Raw genomic sequence first — 19,231 nt, forward strand, 5'->3', positions numbered from 1 at the left:
CAATGCTGACTCCAGAACAACAGGGAACTGACAGGAAGGACCCAGACTTGCTCCACTTGAAGGCTTGGGGGCCTCACTGGTGACTCCCTAATGACAATGGGAAGGTTTTAATATATTGTCTGAGCACCTACTGTTGTGTCTTAATTTTTTGGAGTGTTCTCCTTAGAGTGATCTAAAGATCATGTAACTTTAGTTCACTCTGAGGAGAATGCCCCAAAAAATTAAGTTAGTCTTGCCTTAGATCTCAAAATCTACCTAGGTTTAATTTTGAACAAAACTTAGCTCAAAACTTGGCAGCTCAGACTAAAGAAGAGAGTCATTTTATAGGTGAAATTGCTCCTGTGCAGAGGGTGGGGATAATGCTGACATTTCCCTTCAGTCCTTAGGAGTGAAGGGGCTTACCACAAGATGGGACCAAAGTGAGGAAGAAACTCTGCAGAATGAATTTCTCTTGGAATGAATAATCTAATACCATGCCCTTTAAAATAAATCACTCAATTAAAACTTAGGCTAAGGATTATTTGATCATTTGCATTGCTTTTACTTACATGAAAGCCCAGTAATATACAATGTTACATTAATACAAACTGAGATTTATGGGGTTTGTGGAGAAGTACCATTTTGAGATAGGACTGCATCCTTTCATCGTGCTTTGATATTTACACAGAGCTCAAATGTTCATTTTAATAACTTCCAAGGGATCCAGTCTTAGTCATTTTGCATTATTAAAATGTGTGATTAATTTAAAAACTGAGACATGAAATGTTCCTGTGAGCCCTTTGTTGCTTCAATAGTAGGTTTTACTAGACTACAAAGAGTCTTGTAAAAGTTAAATCAGACTGTAAAATCAGAGAATTACTGTTCTGCAACTTGAGATAACATTCCTGTAACTTGATAACAATATGGTGCCAAAGTCTGTTTTGATCAACACATGATGAGATGTCCTGTTTACACCACTCATTCCTATTAAAGCACTCTCGACTTGTCTGTTTTCCTTAGGCATTGGATGGCTTCATTATAGCAGTAACAACAGGTGGAAGCATCATCTATGTGTCTGACAGCATCACACCTCTTCTAGGGCATTTACCGGTGAGTAATTCTGGCATTGGCTTTTCCACCACACATGGTAGAATTGGGCACTGCATTTTTAGAAACAGATGTAAAAGGGTGCTGGGGGTGGTGTTTTCCTGAAAATGTAGTGAAGGAGTTTGTCCCTGCATTATGCTGGCTGCTGCTGTTGCTCAGCTCTGCATTCTCTCTGTTTGATTCATACCCTTCAGGTTTTTGTTGCTATGAGGCACTTCTTGAATGGAAAAAGCTCTGCAGGAATAGTCTGGCCAGGGGAGGGACAGGGTGACCTGGCTGATCTTTTCCATCTCTGATTTCTAAGCTAGCAGAGAATAGCACCAGTGATGCTGGCAGCCCAGTGAGGAGCTCGTTAAGGGCCTTATTCTGCTCCCGCAGAGGTAAAGGACAAAAACCCCACTGAATTTGGAGTTAGCCAGAGGCCTCTGACGAGCTCTCTCTGCAGCTCAGCTGTGCTTTCCCAAGGGGAGCGCACCAGGAGGCGCTGCTGGAGCCGATGCTGGGTGTATCCCTACACCGGCCCAGCTGATGCTCAGTCTGGCACATTCAGCTTCTTTATCTGTGTGCTGCTGTGGGAGACACTCCCATGTGCGTTGGCTTGGTTTGGAGGAGCAGGGGAGAGGGACTGCTCCAAACCCTGGTCCTGTTGCTAAGGCTGCTCTAGGGGAAATGGCACAATAATTATGGATTAATCCTCATGCTCATTTTTAGTATCCTGGTCTCAAATAAATACATGCCCAGGAGAAAAAATTAGCTGCCAAATCATTATTGTACTACCCCCTGCCATGTTCTTAAGAAAATTACAATTCTTTTTCTCTGATTTAGTTTTTCACCAAATATGTGTTATGTTTTCCACCCAGACAAATGTATTTCACACCACTACCTTGCTGGAATATGAACAAAAATTATTTTCTTCTGAGACAAAAGGAACTTGATGAAAAGGCAGCAGCTCCTGGTAAATGCAAAAATATTGCTATGCAACAACAGATTGAATGAGTCTATCTATTTCAATTTTCTTTCATCCTCAACAGTTAAGAAGACTAGTACTTGACTATTTTCTGGCATGGGCCTTCACTTCAAGGGTGGGGAGAGCTCTGTCCTGCACACAGGCTGTGGGGTTTTCATACACTTACTGTTTTCCATGAAATTTCCTTGTCTTTCATTATTTGGAGGTTTCATTGGTATCCCTTCCAAATCCTGATTCTGAGTGGAGATGGTAGATTTGCTTCAGGAAAGTATTCCTCCTCAGGAAGACACATTTCAGACCCTGTGCCTAAAATCTGAAGCCCTACTGAACATGGATAGATTCAGGTTCATAATTCCTGAGTTGGACCATCAGAAACTAAACTGTTTTTCTCTCCCAAAGACATGCCTTGTGTGATAATCTTACATGGCATCTAGCCCAAAATAAGGCTGGACATTACTTTTTATTTGTATAGAAGCAGCATGTGGCAGTCCAAGTCAGGGACCAGCCTGACTGGGCTGGAGGTGGAGAAGACCTTCCTGGAGCTGTTGGGGTGGTAATGGTTAACAACTGCCCCACCAGCCCACATATGCAGAAGGAGCATCCCAGAGGCCACAACTGAACAAGCAATAGAGGACTCTGCCTGCCCCAGGTCGGCAAATCGCTATGGCTGTGGGCAGGGGCCCAGCTGAGGGTGCATCTAGGTGCACACTGGGTATTTTAGTCCTCTGTTGCCCTTGCCATATGGGGTTTTTTAAGTTTTAAAACTGATCAGAGCGCTATCTGAAAAATCTATGTGGCTTATTTAGTTTACCTTGAGGATCTATTTGTAAGCTGAATTCAGTCACTGTTTGAGGGACAAAACACCAATTCTTTTCCCTCTGTGACAACAGGGAAAAAAATACTCTGCAAATCTGCCTTGAGCAATGAAAGGAAAGCAAAACTGGGCAGAATGCAGAGCAGGGCTCTCTGAGGGCCCCTGTTAAGAAAACTGATATATTTTCTCTCATTAAAATCATAGAAGTCTCCAATACTGAGAATAAATATATCCAGTTCTCTTTAATACAGCTTCCCTTACTTCCATGGAGTATTTTCAAACACAAACTTCCCTTGTTGTAATTCTAAAATTTTTTTTTTAACAAGATCTGGAAGCTACTGCTAGGGTCAGTTGAGGTGGAGAGCTCTAGCTCACATGGTAAGGTTGACTCCAGCTGAAGTGAACTCATGGAAATCTGATCACAACTCTTAGCATTTGCCAGTCAGATGGTACACTATGACTCCAAGAATATGCAGTGTCTTGAGAAGGGTCCTTCCTGTCCCTTCTGGCCTGCTTTGCCAGAAGCTCCCTGACAGGGTTGAGATTCTCCCAGGGGAAGGTCTGTCTCCTCAGGGGCTACCCAGTAAAACTCAAGGAGCTACTCTGCTGTGTTGGGTGCTTAAGGTAAACGTCAGGGTGGAAAAATCCAGGACATAGCACCTTACAGTGTACAAAAGTTATGCATGTTGTGTTGCTGTTACAGGGTAACAGTGGGAATCAGTGCAGGACTTACAGGTTGATACAGGGGCCAAATAGCAGTACACAAGTGCATAGCCATCTTTATTTTTTGTGTTGATGGGAAAGAAACCTGTCCCATTTGCAGCCCTCCACCATCCTTTTCCTAGTGACCATGTTTGCTTAGTTCCTCTTCTTTTTCTCCCTACAGCAGGAGTTTTTCCTCCTAACCACTATCTCCCAACCCCCAGTAAAAGCAATGAAATCATGAGGAAGGAGTTCCATTTTGAAGTACAGCTGTTTCGTTGAAACCGCACAAATATTTTAACTATGCATCCCATTATTGCAGAACTTGATGTATTGTATTTGCAACAGACCAGCATCCATGTAGACAAAGGTGTTCTTTGTCTGCCTTAGCTTTCAGGAGCAAATACTCCGAAGTTTCTCTTAGCAGGATCCGTAGATTTGAAGATGCAGAGTAGATTCCAGGCTTAGCAGCAAAGCTCTACATTAACCTAGTTCATCTAATAAGTCTACCCACAGTCACTGTAGTTTATCTTTTATCTGCTGTGCCTGTCTCATTCAGCAATGCTCTGTGGCTGTCTCAGCCAGTGGCACAGAACTGCCCACTGCAGAATAATTAGACAGAGCTACAAACCATTCCCCTCTAACTGATCGATTTTTATCACTGGTGGTCAAATTTTGCCAATAGAATCAGGTCAGAAAAGACCTGCAAAATCATCAACTCCAACCTTTGACCTAATACTACCATGCCCACTAAACCAAGCTGCAATGTCCACTCATTTTTTGAACCCTTCCGAGGATGGTGAGTCCACCACTTCCCTGGGCAGTGTCTTCCCATGCTTAATCACTCATTCGTGAAGAAATTTTTCCTGATGTCCAGCCTGAACCTCCCCATGTGCAGCTTGAGGCAATTTCCCCTTGTCTTGTCACTGCTTGCTGCAGAGAAGAGACCAATCTCCACCTCACCACAACCTCCTTTCAGATAGTTGTACGAGTGTGATGAGGTGTCCCCTGAGCCTCCTCTTCTCCAGGCTAAACAATTCTAACTCTCTTAGCTGCTCCTTGTAAGACCTGTGCTCCAGACCCTTCACCAGCTCCGTTATCCTTCTCTGGACACGCTCCAGCACCTCAGTGTGAGTTGATTTGAGGGGCTCAGAACTGGACACAGCACTCAAGGTGTGGCCTCACCAGTGCTGAGTACAGGGGGACAATCCCTGCCCTGGTCCTGCTGGCCACACTATTGCTGACACAGGCCAGGATGCCATTGGCCTTCTTGGCCACCTGGTCACACACTGGCTCATGTTTGGCAGCTGCTGACCTGCACCCCCATGTCTCTTTCCACTGGGCAGCTTTCCAGCCACTCTGTCCCCAGCCTGTAGCGCTGCCTGGGGTTGTTGTGACCCAAGGGCAGGATGTGGCACTTTGCCGTGTTGGACCCTCATGCAATTGGTCTCGGCGCTTTGATCCAGTCTATCCAGATCCCTTTGCAGAGCCTATCTGTCTCACCACTCACCTTTTTACCATGACACCAGATGTCTGCTCTTTGGGTCTGGTGCAGAATTAGCTCTGAATAGCTTGCTTGGCATTTTCTACAGTTCCAGTGAGACCATGAAATATTTGCTTCCATCTCTCTATTTGACTTAGCAATGTATTCTGGATTGACATATTGATTCAAGAGCATTGTTGGAGTCTTGATCTGTACAAGATCCAGAAATTCTGTTCTGTGCACTATTTTGCAGGTGTGCCAAACCTCTGCAAGAGGCAAGAGTTGTGAAACACAGTAAGAAGTAGAAACCTTAGCATTTTTTTCAAACTCATTTAAAAAAAGTTGGTACTTCCTAAGAGCAAAGATGCAACCCAAATATTAAATTGTGGATATGGTACATGATGGCAGCAAAAACTGTGAATACCAGGACTTGCAAATCAACGAATACCTGGTGCTCAGGGTGAGAGGTTGCTCTGAGGAGGTGTGTGGTCTCTTGCAACTCCAACCACAGGTGTAGTCACAGGCCTCTGCAGCTATCACCTCAAACAGAAACAGCAGTGCAGAACTAATCAGAGGTTTGGAATTGGAGCTTGGTCTCAGTATGGAGACAAATGGTTTCAGTTAGAGGAATGGTGATGGCTCACATCTAGTCTTCCTGCAGTTACTGCAGAGTAGATGGGAGATTAATTAACCTGGTGGTATCATTATTGTTTACAAGTAGAAAGGGAATGAGAAGGAAAAAATTCATTTCTGAGATTGCACCTAAGCCTTGAACAGAACTCATCACTGTAGTTTCCTGTCAAAGGCTCTTTCTTCATATGCATATATATCAGTAGGATTCGTATTAATAAGATATAAACTAAAGTCACAAAAATTATTTTCAAGTGTTCTTCACAACAGGAATATTCAAGTAATGAGCATATATAATACTTATAACTGAAGCATCTAAAGTGATATATTCTCATCAAGGTGTCTGCATAAAGCATAGCACTCTGATTTTTAAAGTCTACTCTACGACTTTCACTCTAAACGGGAATTCCACACAGAAAAGCCAGCATGGATAGAAAGCAGATGGAAACCAAAGCACAATCTTACATAAATAAATGATGGTTAATGACTTGCCAGTCTCATACAGAGCTTACATGTTTTCAACATGACTGTACAGTCTGATAGCAGCTGCTCTGAGGACACACAAAGCTGTGTCAGTGTGCCAGCTCAGCCTGAGGTAGTCTCAAGTGGGACGGATGTAAGTCGATGCCATTGGAGAGTCACTTTACCTCAGGCTTCCTTTCAGATACACTCTGCTAGTGTAGGGTTAGTCACCACGCTGAGCATAGGGAGACCTTCCTCTTGGCAGCCCGTGACAGACTCTTTGTCTTCTGCCTGGGCCACCCATGGCCTTTTGCACAAATTCATCTCCTCTTTCCATTCCCAAATCTCAGTTCGTAGATTTTGGATGGATTTCAGGTTCATGCCAGCTGATCATAGGGCTGGAGGCACATGGACATTCAGCTCATGGCTGGCCAGAGGGAGGGCTTGTGTTGGTGGTACTGTAAAGTTCCCCTCCCTGGGGACTAACTGCTGTAAAGTCATGTCCAGACTTGGAAGTTTCTCCCTCCTTTCTCCCTGCTCCCACCTGCCAGGAGGCAGGGAGTGGGGAACAAAGCCTGCCACCCCAAGGGCACTTCCCAGGACCTGAGGAGATCTCCCCGGGAAGGGACTGGATTTGGGACTGACCTGGCTGGCTCAGGGTGACTCTCAGCCTCACTGCTCCTGCAAGTCAGGCTCTGTCAGGGAGAGAACAAATTCCAGTGATCCACAGCAGGCCGGTGCACAGACCTTTGCAGCAGTATGGGGAGCCAGACACCCATTTTCCAGCCCACTCTCAGATCTCATCATTTAATCGTGTGGACATACCTGCTGCATCTGATGGTCTCTGAGAAATATTAAGTCTTGCTGAGTGCTGAGACTTAATCTGATGACCAGCCCACAGATAAATGGCTACTCAGTTTGTCCAACAGCTTCCCCCCTGTTTTAGACTTTATCAGGAGTCCCTGGAAACCTGTGAGGAAACTCCTGTCAAATGCCACAGGCTTTGTATCAACCTTGTTGCACATCTCTGCAAGCGTTGCTTGTTTTGATATTTCTGTTTGTCTCAAAAGTTACTTCTCTTTGCAGTGTGATGTGTTGGATCAGAATCTGTTAAACTTCCTCCCAGAACAAGAACACTCAGAAATTTATAAGATGTTATCTTCTTGTATGCTTATGACAGATTCTGCCTCATCGGATTACCTAAAAAGTAAGTTTCATTTTATCTTCTCTAGTAAATGAGGAGGATAAAAAATTTTCTCACAGAAAGAGTTTTTTATGTCATGTGCAATAAAAAAATTAGGTTCATAGCCTTTCAAAAATATCTTGCCACCTTTGGTTCTATTTTTAAATGAAACTCTTTGCCTTTATTTTACCAGGCTAAGACTACTTGCAGTTATGTTAATTATTAAATATCATATCATTTGAGACACCTAAGGAAAATAGGTTAGCCGATGGAAACTGAGAGTTCACCTGAGACAAATCACATCTTAATTGATACTTCAGCCTGTTCAAGTAAGATGTTGTTCAGAGATAAGCTAATGTGGCATACCTTTGGTTTACCTTATAGTTGAAAAATACCTCTAAAACCATTGTAATTCTTTTTCAAATTGAATTTTGTTTTTCTTAGAAATGTTTTTACTTCTTTGGCCTTACTCAGTCTAGGAGGTAAGCTGTAGAAAACCAGAAAACACGCAATACCGTAAGATGTCCAGCTGCTCAATCTACTGTATCATACAAAACCTGCAGCTGATAGCTAATACGCCAAAGTTAATTTAATAGATATTTTGAGGTAATTAAGCATAGTTTTCCAACACAAGATGTAGAACAGCTGTGACTTGTGAGAAGCCTAAACAGAAAAAAGCAGTAAGTGAAGGACCCAGTTCTCCCTGTTGCTACGCCGAGGCTGTGACTGTGTAACTCCTGTGATGAGGTGGTGTCAGAGAAGGGCGAGTCATTCTCCGAGGCTGTCCCTGAGCTGCAGGCAGGCCTGTGCACAGCGCTGAGCAATCTGCATCCCTGCAAGGCGCTCCCTTGCGGAGGCTCTGATCCTGCAATGTATAGCACATCGGTGTTGAGGACTCCTGAGTGGTAACAAGCTGCTCTTGTGCTGCCAGTTGCAAGATTGGGGTTGGAAGACACCATTGGTTGTGTTTAGCTTAAATAGTATATTTATTTCTTCTTCTTCTTCTTTTAACAATCCAGCTGACAATGAACTAGAGTTTTATTGTCATCTTCTGAGAGGAAGTTTGAACCCAAAGGAATTTCCAACATATGAATACATAAAATTTGTAGGAAATTTTCGGTCTTACAGCAATGGTAAGCTTTAATTGTTGTATAAATGTTACTTTAGCTGTGTAAAATAAAATATAAATATTGCTCCATTGAACAAGACAGGCTTTTAACTGACAGAACTATTTTTAACATTACGGGATAAATTTTGCTTCACACGCATCTCGTGGCTGAGTTGCAATAGCTGGATGAATACATGTGATGAGTGAAATTGTGTTAGTTGCTTTTATTACTGCCCTTCACTTGCAGTGATCCTGGACTCTGGGTAAGTTTGCAAATAATGATGGCTTTAGCAGAGGGTTTATTTGTGCTCACTAATACTGTGTGCTAAGACCCCACTTATCAGCAAAATTATAATCTTGCTACTTTATCTGCTGGTTTACATTAAACACAAAGTCTGTGCCAGAACTGATAACCTGCCAAATCTGCCTTCTCACCTTCTCTGCAAAATCTTGGGGAAAGGCAGCCATGCCACGTGGCATCAGAACGGCTGAGGACACTGCCACCCACCTCCCACTCCAGCTGCCATTTTGCATTCCTCACCAGCACTGCAGAATCCAATACTCTCCAAAAAAAGGGAAGAAATGCAGTCAGCATAGTCACTAATGCACCACAGTCAGTCCAGGAAAAGCATCTTTCAAGGGATGAAGAGCAGATTTCCACCTCACCCGTTCTCTAACAAACAGATTGCTGCACGGCCATTAGTGTCAGAAATGACATACTCTTTTATTACTTTCCTTCTCCTGCCTGCCCAAGTTTGCTTTAGTTACTTGCCTGACTGAACTCCAGAGTGGCATTTCCAAAGTTGCTGGTATTGTGCCAAATAGGTCATCCTCTGCAAAAAAATTCCCCACCGTGCTTTCCAAAAACTGCACGCCACACTGTGAAAAAAAGTCCCTGTCCCCATTTAACTTTCTGCTTTTGCTCCACATGACTAGAATAGAAACCTACGTGCAGGATGGAGATATGTATTTCTTGTTTGGTGCCATCTGATTTGAGGCTCTATTTGTATAAAAAAATGTAGCTGCCTGTATGCTTTCTAGTTTGAATGAAGTGAAATGCGCCTGCCTGACAGACGCGCACACCAAGCTGTTCTGTTTTCTAGAGCAGAAACCGGATTTCAGGTGCTGACTCATAAGGATACATTTCTACCAGGGGAATTTCTGATCCATTTTCTTCAAGGATTTTCAGCCCTTTATTTTGGCACAACCTTAATATTGCCCCCTTACCCATTAGAATTTCACATCCCAGCAATTTTATTAGTGGCTATTTCTCAGAAGAATGATAAAACTTACATTACAGATATCTTCCCTAGCTTAATGCATAGAAACTAAATGGGAACATATTGATTTCAGAAGACACCAAATCATTTTCCAAAGATCCCATCTTAATAGCTTTCAAACAAGTCATGTGCTTTCTGCTTCACATTTTTTTCCCCTTTGTGCCACTTTTTTCCAAATCTTCCACTTTATTTTGTCTCTTCCACTTTCTTCTCATCTCTGCTGCAGTCTGACCCTCTGAGACAGGGAGGGGACAGTCTTAGCCTGGCTTTGTGAGATCGTGCCTCCTGGCCCCCTTGCCATGTGACTTCAGGTTCGCCAGTTCAGTGCAGAGCCTGATGGAAATGCTTCACCTGTGCTTGTCCAGAACTGCTCCCCTTTGGCTGGGAGTCACCCCCATGGCTGCCTCCCAGCAAAGGTGGAAGGAAGCACACCAGACTCACAAGTAGCAGCAGCAAACTCTTTGCTTGGGGCTGATACCCTTGGCTCACAGAGTGAGCAGCCAGAGGAGGGCACAGAACTCCGGAGAGGCTGTTGTTGGATCAACCAGGGTCCTTGCACCAGCCAGCTGCACCCTGAGCAACGCATGGGAGAACCAGCTCAAGTGAGCACCATATGAAAGCAGCCACCCTTTGGGCAAGCCACCCAAGGGCTGGGGTGCTTTGGCACAGGGACTTGTGGCACAGACAACTTTGAGCATCTGGTGGGTGTGGTAGTGGGCTGGGTTCTTGCCTCTGCTTGGCCCACAGTTATCAGGCACCATCCCCCCAGCCCATGCACCTCAGGGCTGTCACCTGTTGGACCTGATAGTAATTACCTCCTTTTCCTCCTGTTAAATAAATACCCCTTCTCCCATCACCTGTCTTCCAGGTGTGAGGCCAAGTGGGCAAGAAAGAAAGTGGTGGGAAGGGCAGTGGGAGAGACACGTATCACTCAGAGGAGCATTTGTCCTATATGCATAGGATCAGCTGGCCCAAATCCTGCTTTTTGGAGGTGTTTGTGAAGGAAAGATTCTAAGCTAAAGATAAGAAAAGAGTTAGCTGGGGGAGAAAGACAGAAATTGCAAATTAGGCTTAATTAGCAGGAGACATTCCTTATGAATGTATTGAAGAATGTTTTTCCCTGTAGCTTTTCACAGCAGTGGAAGTGCGAGCATGTTTTTACACATGGGAGACTGATACAGGATGTTCTTTAAATACAAATCTTGCCGTTCCTTTTTAGCTACCCAATGCCAACTCCTACCTTTGTTTCCAATGGTTTGCTGAGCATACTCTGAGCCCACTCTGCCTGCGTGTTCCTGCCAGAGCGATGCCAGAGCCTCTGTGGCCAGGGAAGTTCTTTTATCCCTGGGCAGGCTGTATCCTATCAGGATACTTAGCTATTCCATTGTCGTTTATGTAGGGTCATAACAGCAACAGCCCTAGTAAATCTGTCACCATTCCTTCTCATTTAACCTTTGCTAATGTTTTTAAGAACTGGTAGGTCCTCCTTCACCCCCTTTAACAGAAATGTCACTATCTTTATTCTACTTCCACATAACCTTTAATGTAACCTCCTTTGAATTATCATCTTCTTAGGCTTATTTTATTATTGTTCATTGCTCATACAGTGGTGGTGCTTGGGGCAAGGGGGTCATGCACGTGGATTCGCAGTCACCTTGCCCCCCCCTCCCTCCTCCTTCGTACCTTCTCCATTGACCGCATTGTGACTTATGGCTGAGAACATCATACAGGGATGGGTTTGAATGGATTAATTTGAAGGACTGTGGCTTAGAAAGCCAGTTAGGGGCTTAGCTGCTCTCCCTAACTTTAATGGGAGCTCTGGGGCTTTAAATGGTGTTGTACTGAGATGCCAAAGATAATTTTTTTGATGCTAAAGTAGAACAAACACCTGATATCTGCCAAGGGGACTTATCACCAGAATTGCCGTCAGGAAGCTAGATCACACACAATCTACATTGAACCCATGCTACTCCTGCAGGGGAGCAATCACAGGCATCTTCACTGATCTCAGAAGAGGAAAGGACATGCATGTACAGGGCCCAGAAATTGCTCAGGAAAGCTCTCGTAGTTCACAGCATGTATTCAGTCTTTCAGGAGATCACTGTCCCTGGAGCTCCTGGGCTCAGGTATAGCTGCAGGCTAGAGGAGCTGCACAGCCCAGTGCCAGGGTTAACAACAGCATGCACACTTGGACTGGTCCTGGGGAGTCAGTACTCTGCAACCCCTGCTGCAGAACATTTCTGCAGTTGTATCTACACCAGGGACGTGACACGAGCTGCCTGCACGACTGAATCCCCATTGCATTGACTGTGCCCAAGCGAGAGCAGCCGACCAGCGAAACAGCAATGCAAGCTGCGCAGAGCGCCTGCATGAGTCACTGGCTGTGCTAAATCATATACAAGAGATTTGATTTTCCATTTGGGAGGATTATATAATCAGCATTAATTAAGCTTCAATGAGAAAAGCAGGACTGTAACCTGAAGATTCAGTAATCCTGCGAGAGGAGAGGAGGTGGCCCATGGGCCACTCAGACAAGGAAGGTAGAGTTTCTTTCTGTTTCTGCGAGAGATGCCTACTTGCTGTCAGATCATCCGGGTTGTTTTTGGGCTTTTTTGCAAATAGGAACTCTGTCCAGTATTTTTATATATTTCAGGTTCTGGGTCTGTAGCCCAGATTTTAACGAGAGACATGAATGTCTGCAAACATCTGAGGGAGCCAAGTGCATCACTGTACCTATTGCCCAGTAGTGCTTGATAAGAGAGAGAGTCATATCAGCATCACCAATGAATAACGCAGTGGCTCACATCCTGTCTTGCCTGAGGGCTGAGGGGAAAGGCAAGTAATAAAGGTAACCCTCCCCAAAAGTCCAAGGAAATGCTCAGCTCCTGATATAAAATGTCAAATTGAGTGAGAATAAATTATTTTACAAAGCCGCTTAATAGCTCACTCTGATAAGAAATGATAAGGGGGACTGGATTTATCCCTCCTGTGAAAATTGTTTGTACGTTTGCAAACAGACAAAGATCTCTCATAATTATATATCCAAATATTGGCGCTGGTATCCTCTTTCTGAAGTGACACACTTACTTAAAGACTCCTGAAAGGGACAAAACCAGAGTCCGCACTTTCAAAGACTTCACCAATATAAAAAGGACCACCAGCATCTTTTAGGTGATAGATCTGTCCTTTCATCCAAAATGCCTGAAGCTTTTCTCTTGAAGAAGAAGATAACCGTTATGTGAAAAGGTTTCCTAATCAAGTAATATAATATTATAGTGGAATTTAAAATTGTGCATTTTTGTTTCTAATTACATGGAAATTCAGGAAGTATCTGGTTACTGAATGCTAATAATAGCAGATACTCTACTGTTAGCTGATACATCTCTCAGATATTACAATAATAATAAACATCAAGAAAATTACTATGCTGAAGAGAAAAAAAATCTTAACTCTCAGAACAAATATTGAATCTGAATTTGTTTTTAAAAGATATAAACAGTTTATACAGAAGATACATTGATCTTGAGCCTCCATAAGTATATGCTGAAACATCTGAAACAAGAATAACTCAATCCAAAATGAATGTTTTGATCAGAACCAAGAACCGCACGTTATTATTTTCTATTAACAATATCATAGAAGCTGCAGCTAACAATATGCAGCACTCATGCTAGGTTCTCTATGCAAGGAGAAGACACCATTCCTGTCCTAAGGAATCTGCTTGGGATTCATATCAACACAGGATGGCCAGGGGAGAAACAGGAGGAGGAAAGAGGAGAGAGTAGATCAAAGTGGACAGGTGATGTATGGACACTGTCACTGTTACTCATCTACATAGCTACTGAGATCAGTCTGGCTTGCCACCAGCACTTTAGGTTTCTTCATTATATCTATTAATTGCCAAATATTCTGTTTATCTATGGCCTGAATTAATTTATATGAAACAATTTTGATTTTATTCTGGTCTGTTTGGCTTGTATTTTTTGAAATCACTGTTCAGTTTGTTTGACAGCCACTAAGACTGGTTCTTTAAACATTAACATCTCCTGACAAAATAGGAAGGAGGGATTTCTTCTTTCACATGGGAGGTTTGCTATCTTAGGAAGATGATGTTTTACACATTCCAAGTTGAAGTAAGATGACCGAGCAACTGACTGCTGTACTATTATTAACTGAATGAAGTGGCATCTGGGGTTCTTCAAAACATGTTTTCATTCATTTCATGTGGCATGATTTCTACCCCTAAGGATAAAAATCCTTTTGTCTGTGATAGTTAAGGGCTTGGTTCCTTGTATATATTATTTATTTTCAACATTCTCCATATAGGTAAATCAATATCTTTCTATCTTATGAGATATTTGCAGGTATTTAATCCTTCTACGAAAGAATTTTGTGGTAGCTCTAGGAGCAGCAGGTGTGATAGGTAACCACAAGAACTATTAAAGTTCATGCTAAGGAGCATTAGCTAGCTGATATATATGAGACAACTGTTTCACCTTTCTGATTATGTATTTAGCTTTGTCACATGACCTTCTGATTCCTTACTCAAGGTATTTTGTCTTGATCATTTAATTATGAAACACACAGGCCCTCATTTACCCAAGCCCACCTGTCTATGGCCAACCTAACGTTTTCATTAGGCATCTTCTGACAAAAGCACTCCAAGCCCTATATTTGACTTAAAAATGTTAATATCACCATATCCTCAGGTTTGGTGCTATATTTTCTGTTCCACTATTTTTCTGTGGTGCTCTCAGAAAGTTTGCTACTGAACTTTGCTACCTCAGGATGATGTGTTTCTTTTAAAGAGACTTGGAGAATCATAAAGTATGATTTTTCAGAAGGCATGTTTAAAAAGGTTATACCAGGATTGTATTTCTTTAAAAATTCATGTAATGATCTCTTTTTTTAACTACACTTCAAAATTCATCAATCAAAAAAGGTTGAAATTCACTGACCAGCTGCAAAAGCAGAGCAAAGCAGGCTGTGCAGATAGAGCTGTGGAAAGAGCAGATACCAACAACCTAAGTCAGGCAGCAAAATAATTCAGAAGCAAATGTGAGTGGTTTTTTTTCTTTCAGTTATTGTAGTTGTCATTTTCAGATGGAGATGTATTTTACAATGTGGTGGCTACCTGCCTGCATCATTGAGGCTTTTAATGCTCTGGACTTTGTCAAAGGCAGCTGAGTATGAGATGGCACAGTAGCTGTTCAAAGACAGGATAACTTCCAGCCAGGCCAACTCCGTCTCATCTCTTTGGGCTTATTCATTCACTGCTGCTTAAGTTCATCATTTCCATGTATTGTGAGGAAATCCCAAAATACTGCCTAGCTGTCCTACACAATAATTATTACCCTCTTACTACAGCATTTACCTGTTGGAAATAGAATCCTATTTTGTAAATGCTCCATTTGGGATGTATTCTGCTCTCTTCTAAGTAAATGCCACATTCAGGGATGTATTCTGCTGTCTTTTGGGAATATGTCTCAGGCTCATGGTTGTTTACATCCAACAGCTGACACAAAAAAACCATCTGCTCTCTTTGGTGTGACTCAATCTCCACTTCCTTCTACAACTGGTGTCATTTGCAAGCCCATGGTTTGCTAACTAGGTTAACTTATCATACCTGTGCTTCCGAGGCTAAATGTACTTATCTTACTTTCATGTCTTAGAGCCCAGACTGCAAGAATTTGCTACTGAACTTGGCTATTACAGAGAGAAACAGCCCCATTGGCTTCAAATGTCACAACATACTACATAGCAACCTTGGAAGTAACTTTTCACAATGCCCATAATGTGGGTTTATAGCATTTCCATTAATTTTTAAATGGGACTGGCTACATAAATCAACAGACTTGCACTAAACAATAATATCAGAGATGGACCAATAACTCTTTACTTAGGCTACTTATGTGTCCTGTAGATCTTAACTCTTCTTTTTTTCAACCTTTTGTGTTAATAATCCCATAGAAGCCCACATATATGCACATACCCCCAGGATCAGAATGGGAAACATACTCCTAGGAAGTCCCCAGAGCATGTGTGGTCTGTTGGTTAAAGGAGAATTTTGCCCATATTTTTTATCTCAATATCCAGTCAGCCATGCCCTCCAGACTCAACTACAAGAGAGGACTTGATCTCTGCAGATGTTCACATCTCTGCTGTCGTCTTAGATAAAGAACCTTTCTTTTCCTTTTTGATGTAATATATATTGTGCACACAGTGGCCTAAACCACTTACTAACGCAGGTGTGAATTCCACTCAGCATACTTCCTTTTCTGTCTCACACCCTGTTAGCCTTGTTACCAGTAATGTGTCAGTATTTTAAGGCTTTTAATAGGTTGAACTGGGTTCCAAAAGCACATGTGATAAGTTGAGACTTCTTCCATCTCTGCAATTTGTGTTAGGGAACAAAATCCCAGTGCAGAAGTACCCCAGGATAAAAATGGCTAGTTATCTACTCCCCACATAGATACAAAGCTCTTCAATTTCACAGCAATGTTTTGCCCTGTGCAGAAGAGGAAAAACTGTCAGAAACTTCATAAAGATGGATATAGGGGCCTAATAGTAAGGAAAATTAATTTCATATTAGTATTAATCCCTATTAGCATTAAATTAGCTCATATTGGTGAACTCTGGCTGCTAGATAGTACCTTCTCTGCCCTCATGGGATAAATTCGGCTAGGCAGGGCAAGAATCCAGCCCAGCTCCCACTGCAGCTTGGCACACAGTTTTCTTTCATAGCTGTGGGAGTGGGATTACCATCTCTAAACAGCTTGAACTTGGAGGAATAATTTGCATTATGTCATTCTAACACAGGGCTATGGGCTACTTTACAGCAATACATTCTTTTGGCAATGCAGCGTGTCTGTGGCAGAAGGTGCAGGTAGGCTCTCAAAGCAGCTGGAGCTGTGCAATCATGAAAGACACAGATAAAAAAATATACACAAAATGTGTAGCCACATCACATCCAGTTTCTCCTTCCGCCCAGTGTTGGAGGAGACAGCAGGCTATCTGCAGACTCGCTGGATGCGCCCATCTCTGGAAGCCAGTGCCATACATGGGGTCCCTTTTCCACTTCTTTAAAACAACGATAACTTGAGTATAGTGGGGACAGTTCTTTCGATGCAGAAGGGGAAGGCATTCTTCAGCAGCCAGGAATCACAAGCATCCTCTTGCTAGTTTGATGAAGCCTTGCTGGCTGTGGGCCCCGGTGTTTTGCCACTGATGACTTGACGAACTCTCTTCAGCTATCTCCTTTGCCAACACTTTTTTTCACTACATCATGGAAGTTATGGTGCTAGGCGTGCTGCAGCATATATTTTTTTCTTGTGAGTGGTGAAAAAGAGCAATTGGATGTGTGGGGTTTTTTTCCAGAAAACTGGTTTATGCTCTGTAGTAAGGTTTCGCCTTATTTTTATCAGAATTAACCTGTAAAATTCATACTTGAAGTTAAGCTCTAATGCCTTTCTGCCTAACATGACTGACTTGGATTTAAATATATGCATATCAGCTTTAAAAGCTTTTAGCGCACTTGTCTGAATAAAAATAATATTAGTACACTTGGAGTGTGCAAAATATTCAGGGAGAGTAAATCTTACATGAGGCATGACTCCAGGTCCCATTTTTTTCCCTACCTAGTGCCTAACTCCACTTGCAATGGCTTTGATGAGGCTGTCCCAAGGGCTTACAGAACATCCCCAGGAAAGCAAATCTGCTTTGTTGCCACTGTTCGTTTGGCAACGCCTCAGTTTTTAAAGGTAAGTGCGCACCCTGGGTCCCATGCGTTTCAGAACTTCTCAAAACACTTTCAGATGGGGTGACACAGAAGGTTCTTAGTTTTACTAATTGAACAGATTACAGATACCACATTTCATGCATAAAAATCCAGTGAAGAGGATTATCAGTGCGAGCCAGGACCTGTGGAAGCAGTGTCACTCCTTCCCCCATTGCATGGGAAACGGAAACCCTCCTTGCATTAGGAATTGCAAAGTCACCTTGAAATTTGGTTCCTCATTGCTGCTTTCTGTTCCTGCGATGGGACAATGTACAAAGGTCTCAAGGATCTTTTCCAACCTACTTAATTCTGTGATTCTGTGACTTTGTGATACAGATGACCACCAACACTTTCATTTGTGCTCCTCGGCATCTTTGGTGGACTACTGCTAGTTTCCCTTCTCCCAAGTCCTGGAAGTAAGATAACTGCTTGTGGTTATAAGGATAGACAAACCAAGCTTGTGCCTAACACTGCTGTTCCATAACTAACAAATGTGAACTACTGCATCAGGTGTCCTGTCCCCAGCGTGTAAGAGATTTTTTAATGTAATTGAGATGTGATGAATATGAAATCACTGCTCCCTTGGCCTGGTTCCATTACTGCTCTGGAACTTGCAGGGCATTCTACACTGATTCCTTACCCTGCAGGCAAGTAGAGTCCCTTCTGGGTAAGTGAGGACACTTCCCATGAATCTTAACCACAATAATCGTATTAGCAGAAGGGATGGAGTTAGGGTTCTCTGAGAACCTTAAACACAAATTCCCTTGTCCTTGAGTAGCTAACATCTCAAAATAAACAGAGAAACAAAATGGGCTACTCATGGCAATGAGCTGCCCAGTGCTAGGGAGGGAGCAGCTGCTGAACAGCCCAGAGAAGGTTTTAACTCCCACAAACTCCTGATCACCCATCTCTTCAGTTCACCTGCGTGACTCAACCCCCACTCTTTACTTCCTACTGTAAAATGAAGGTAAAATGTTTATCTGATCAGCTAAGGAAGACTGAATTAGCAATTTGGTTGCACACAGCAGTGTTTGCACCTTGAATTTTAGTGTATGTTCTTGGCATCAGCATGGATTTTGGCCTAAACTGGAGAGAGGGGGAGAGAGGAATTTAAGGTGTTTGTGAAGCCTTTCGCCTCTGCACAGCCAGAGACTTCAAACAACTTTGTCAGCATTGATATGTATCAAAGAATTGCTTGATGGCAGCACACTTCAGCTTGTTCTCTGATCCCAACAGGGTTTAAAACATCAGTGGTCTCTTCTGCCTGAGGGACAGCAGAGAGACAAGCAGCAATGGAAATGATGGGAAGGTGTCATCACCTGTGCCCTCAGCACAGAGGGATGTGGCATCAGGGAGCAGGGGAACAGGAGCATTGGGGGCCAGTGGGCAGGCTGTCCTTGCCAGTGGTGATGGAGACCCTCCTGCAGGAGGGACATGAAGGACACAGGAACCCTGGATGCCACAAATCCAGAGTGCTGATGCTGGCAAGTCCCAGGCCAGGAGCCTTCAGGCTGACTGGAGGCAGCTCATGGAGCTGCAGTTGCCCCTGCAAAGCACCCAGTGGGAGAGGAGAGCTTTGCAGAGGAGAGCTTGGAGTGGGCAGTGAGGTGGTCATGAGAGTGCAGCCAGCCCCAGCCCACGCACGGGTGTGCACCATGCTGCCATCCTTCCCTCTACTTCCCGCCTCCACCCAGCAAGTGATCACCACTGACTGCCTCCTGATCCTCATCTCTCTGGGG

The 19,231-nt window shown here is 43.2% G+C and overlaps 1 protein-coding gene across 2 annotated transcripts in view; it reads left to right on the forward strand.

The window, feature by feature from the left end:
* The window catches only part of NPAS2 (neuronal PAS domain protein 2), a 105,749-nt gene that overhangs the window by 61,665 nt on the left and 24,853 nt on the right, over positions 1-19,231 (forward strand). For both annotated transcript variants that reach the window (XM_032100367.1, XM_032100366.1), the window contains exons 5-8: positions 1,000-1,089; positions 7,231-7,351; positions 8,347-8,460; positions 17,357-17,475. In XM_032100367.1, the coding sequence (XP_031956258.1) occupies positions 1,000-1,089; positions 7,231-7,351; positions 8,347-8,460; positions 17,357-17,475 (444 nt within the window). The remainder of the gene's footprint in view (positions 1-999; positions 1,090-7,230; positions 7,352-8,346; positions 8,461-17,356; positions 17,476-19,231) is intronic.

This window comes from Corvus moneduloides, chromosome 2 (genome assembly GCF_009650955.1).
Source record: "Corvus moneduloides isolate bCorMon1 chromosome 2, bCorMon1.pri, whole genome shotgun sequence".
Classification (NCBI taxonomy): Eukaryota; Metazoa; Chordata; class Aves; order Passeriformes; family Corvidae; genus Corvus; species Corvus moneduloides.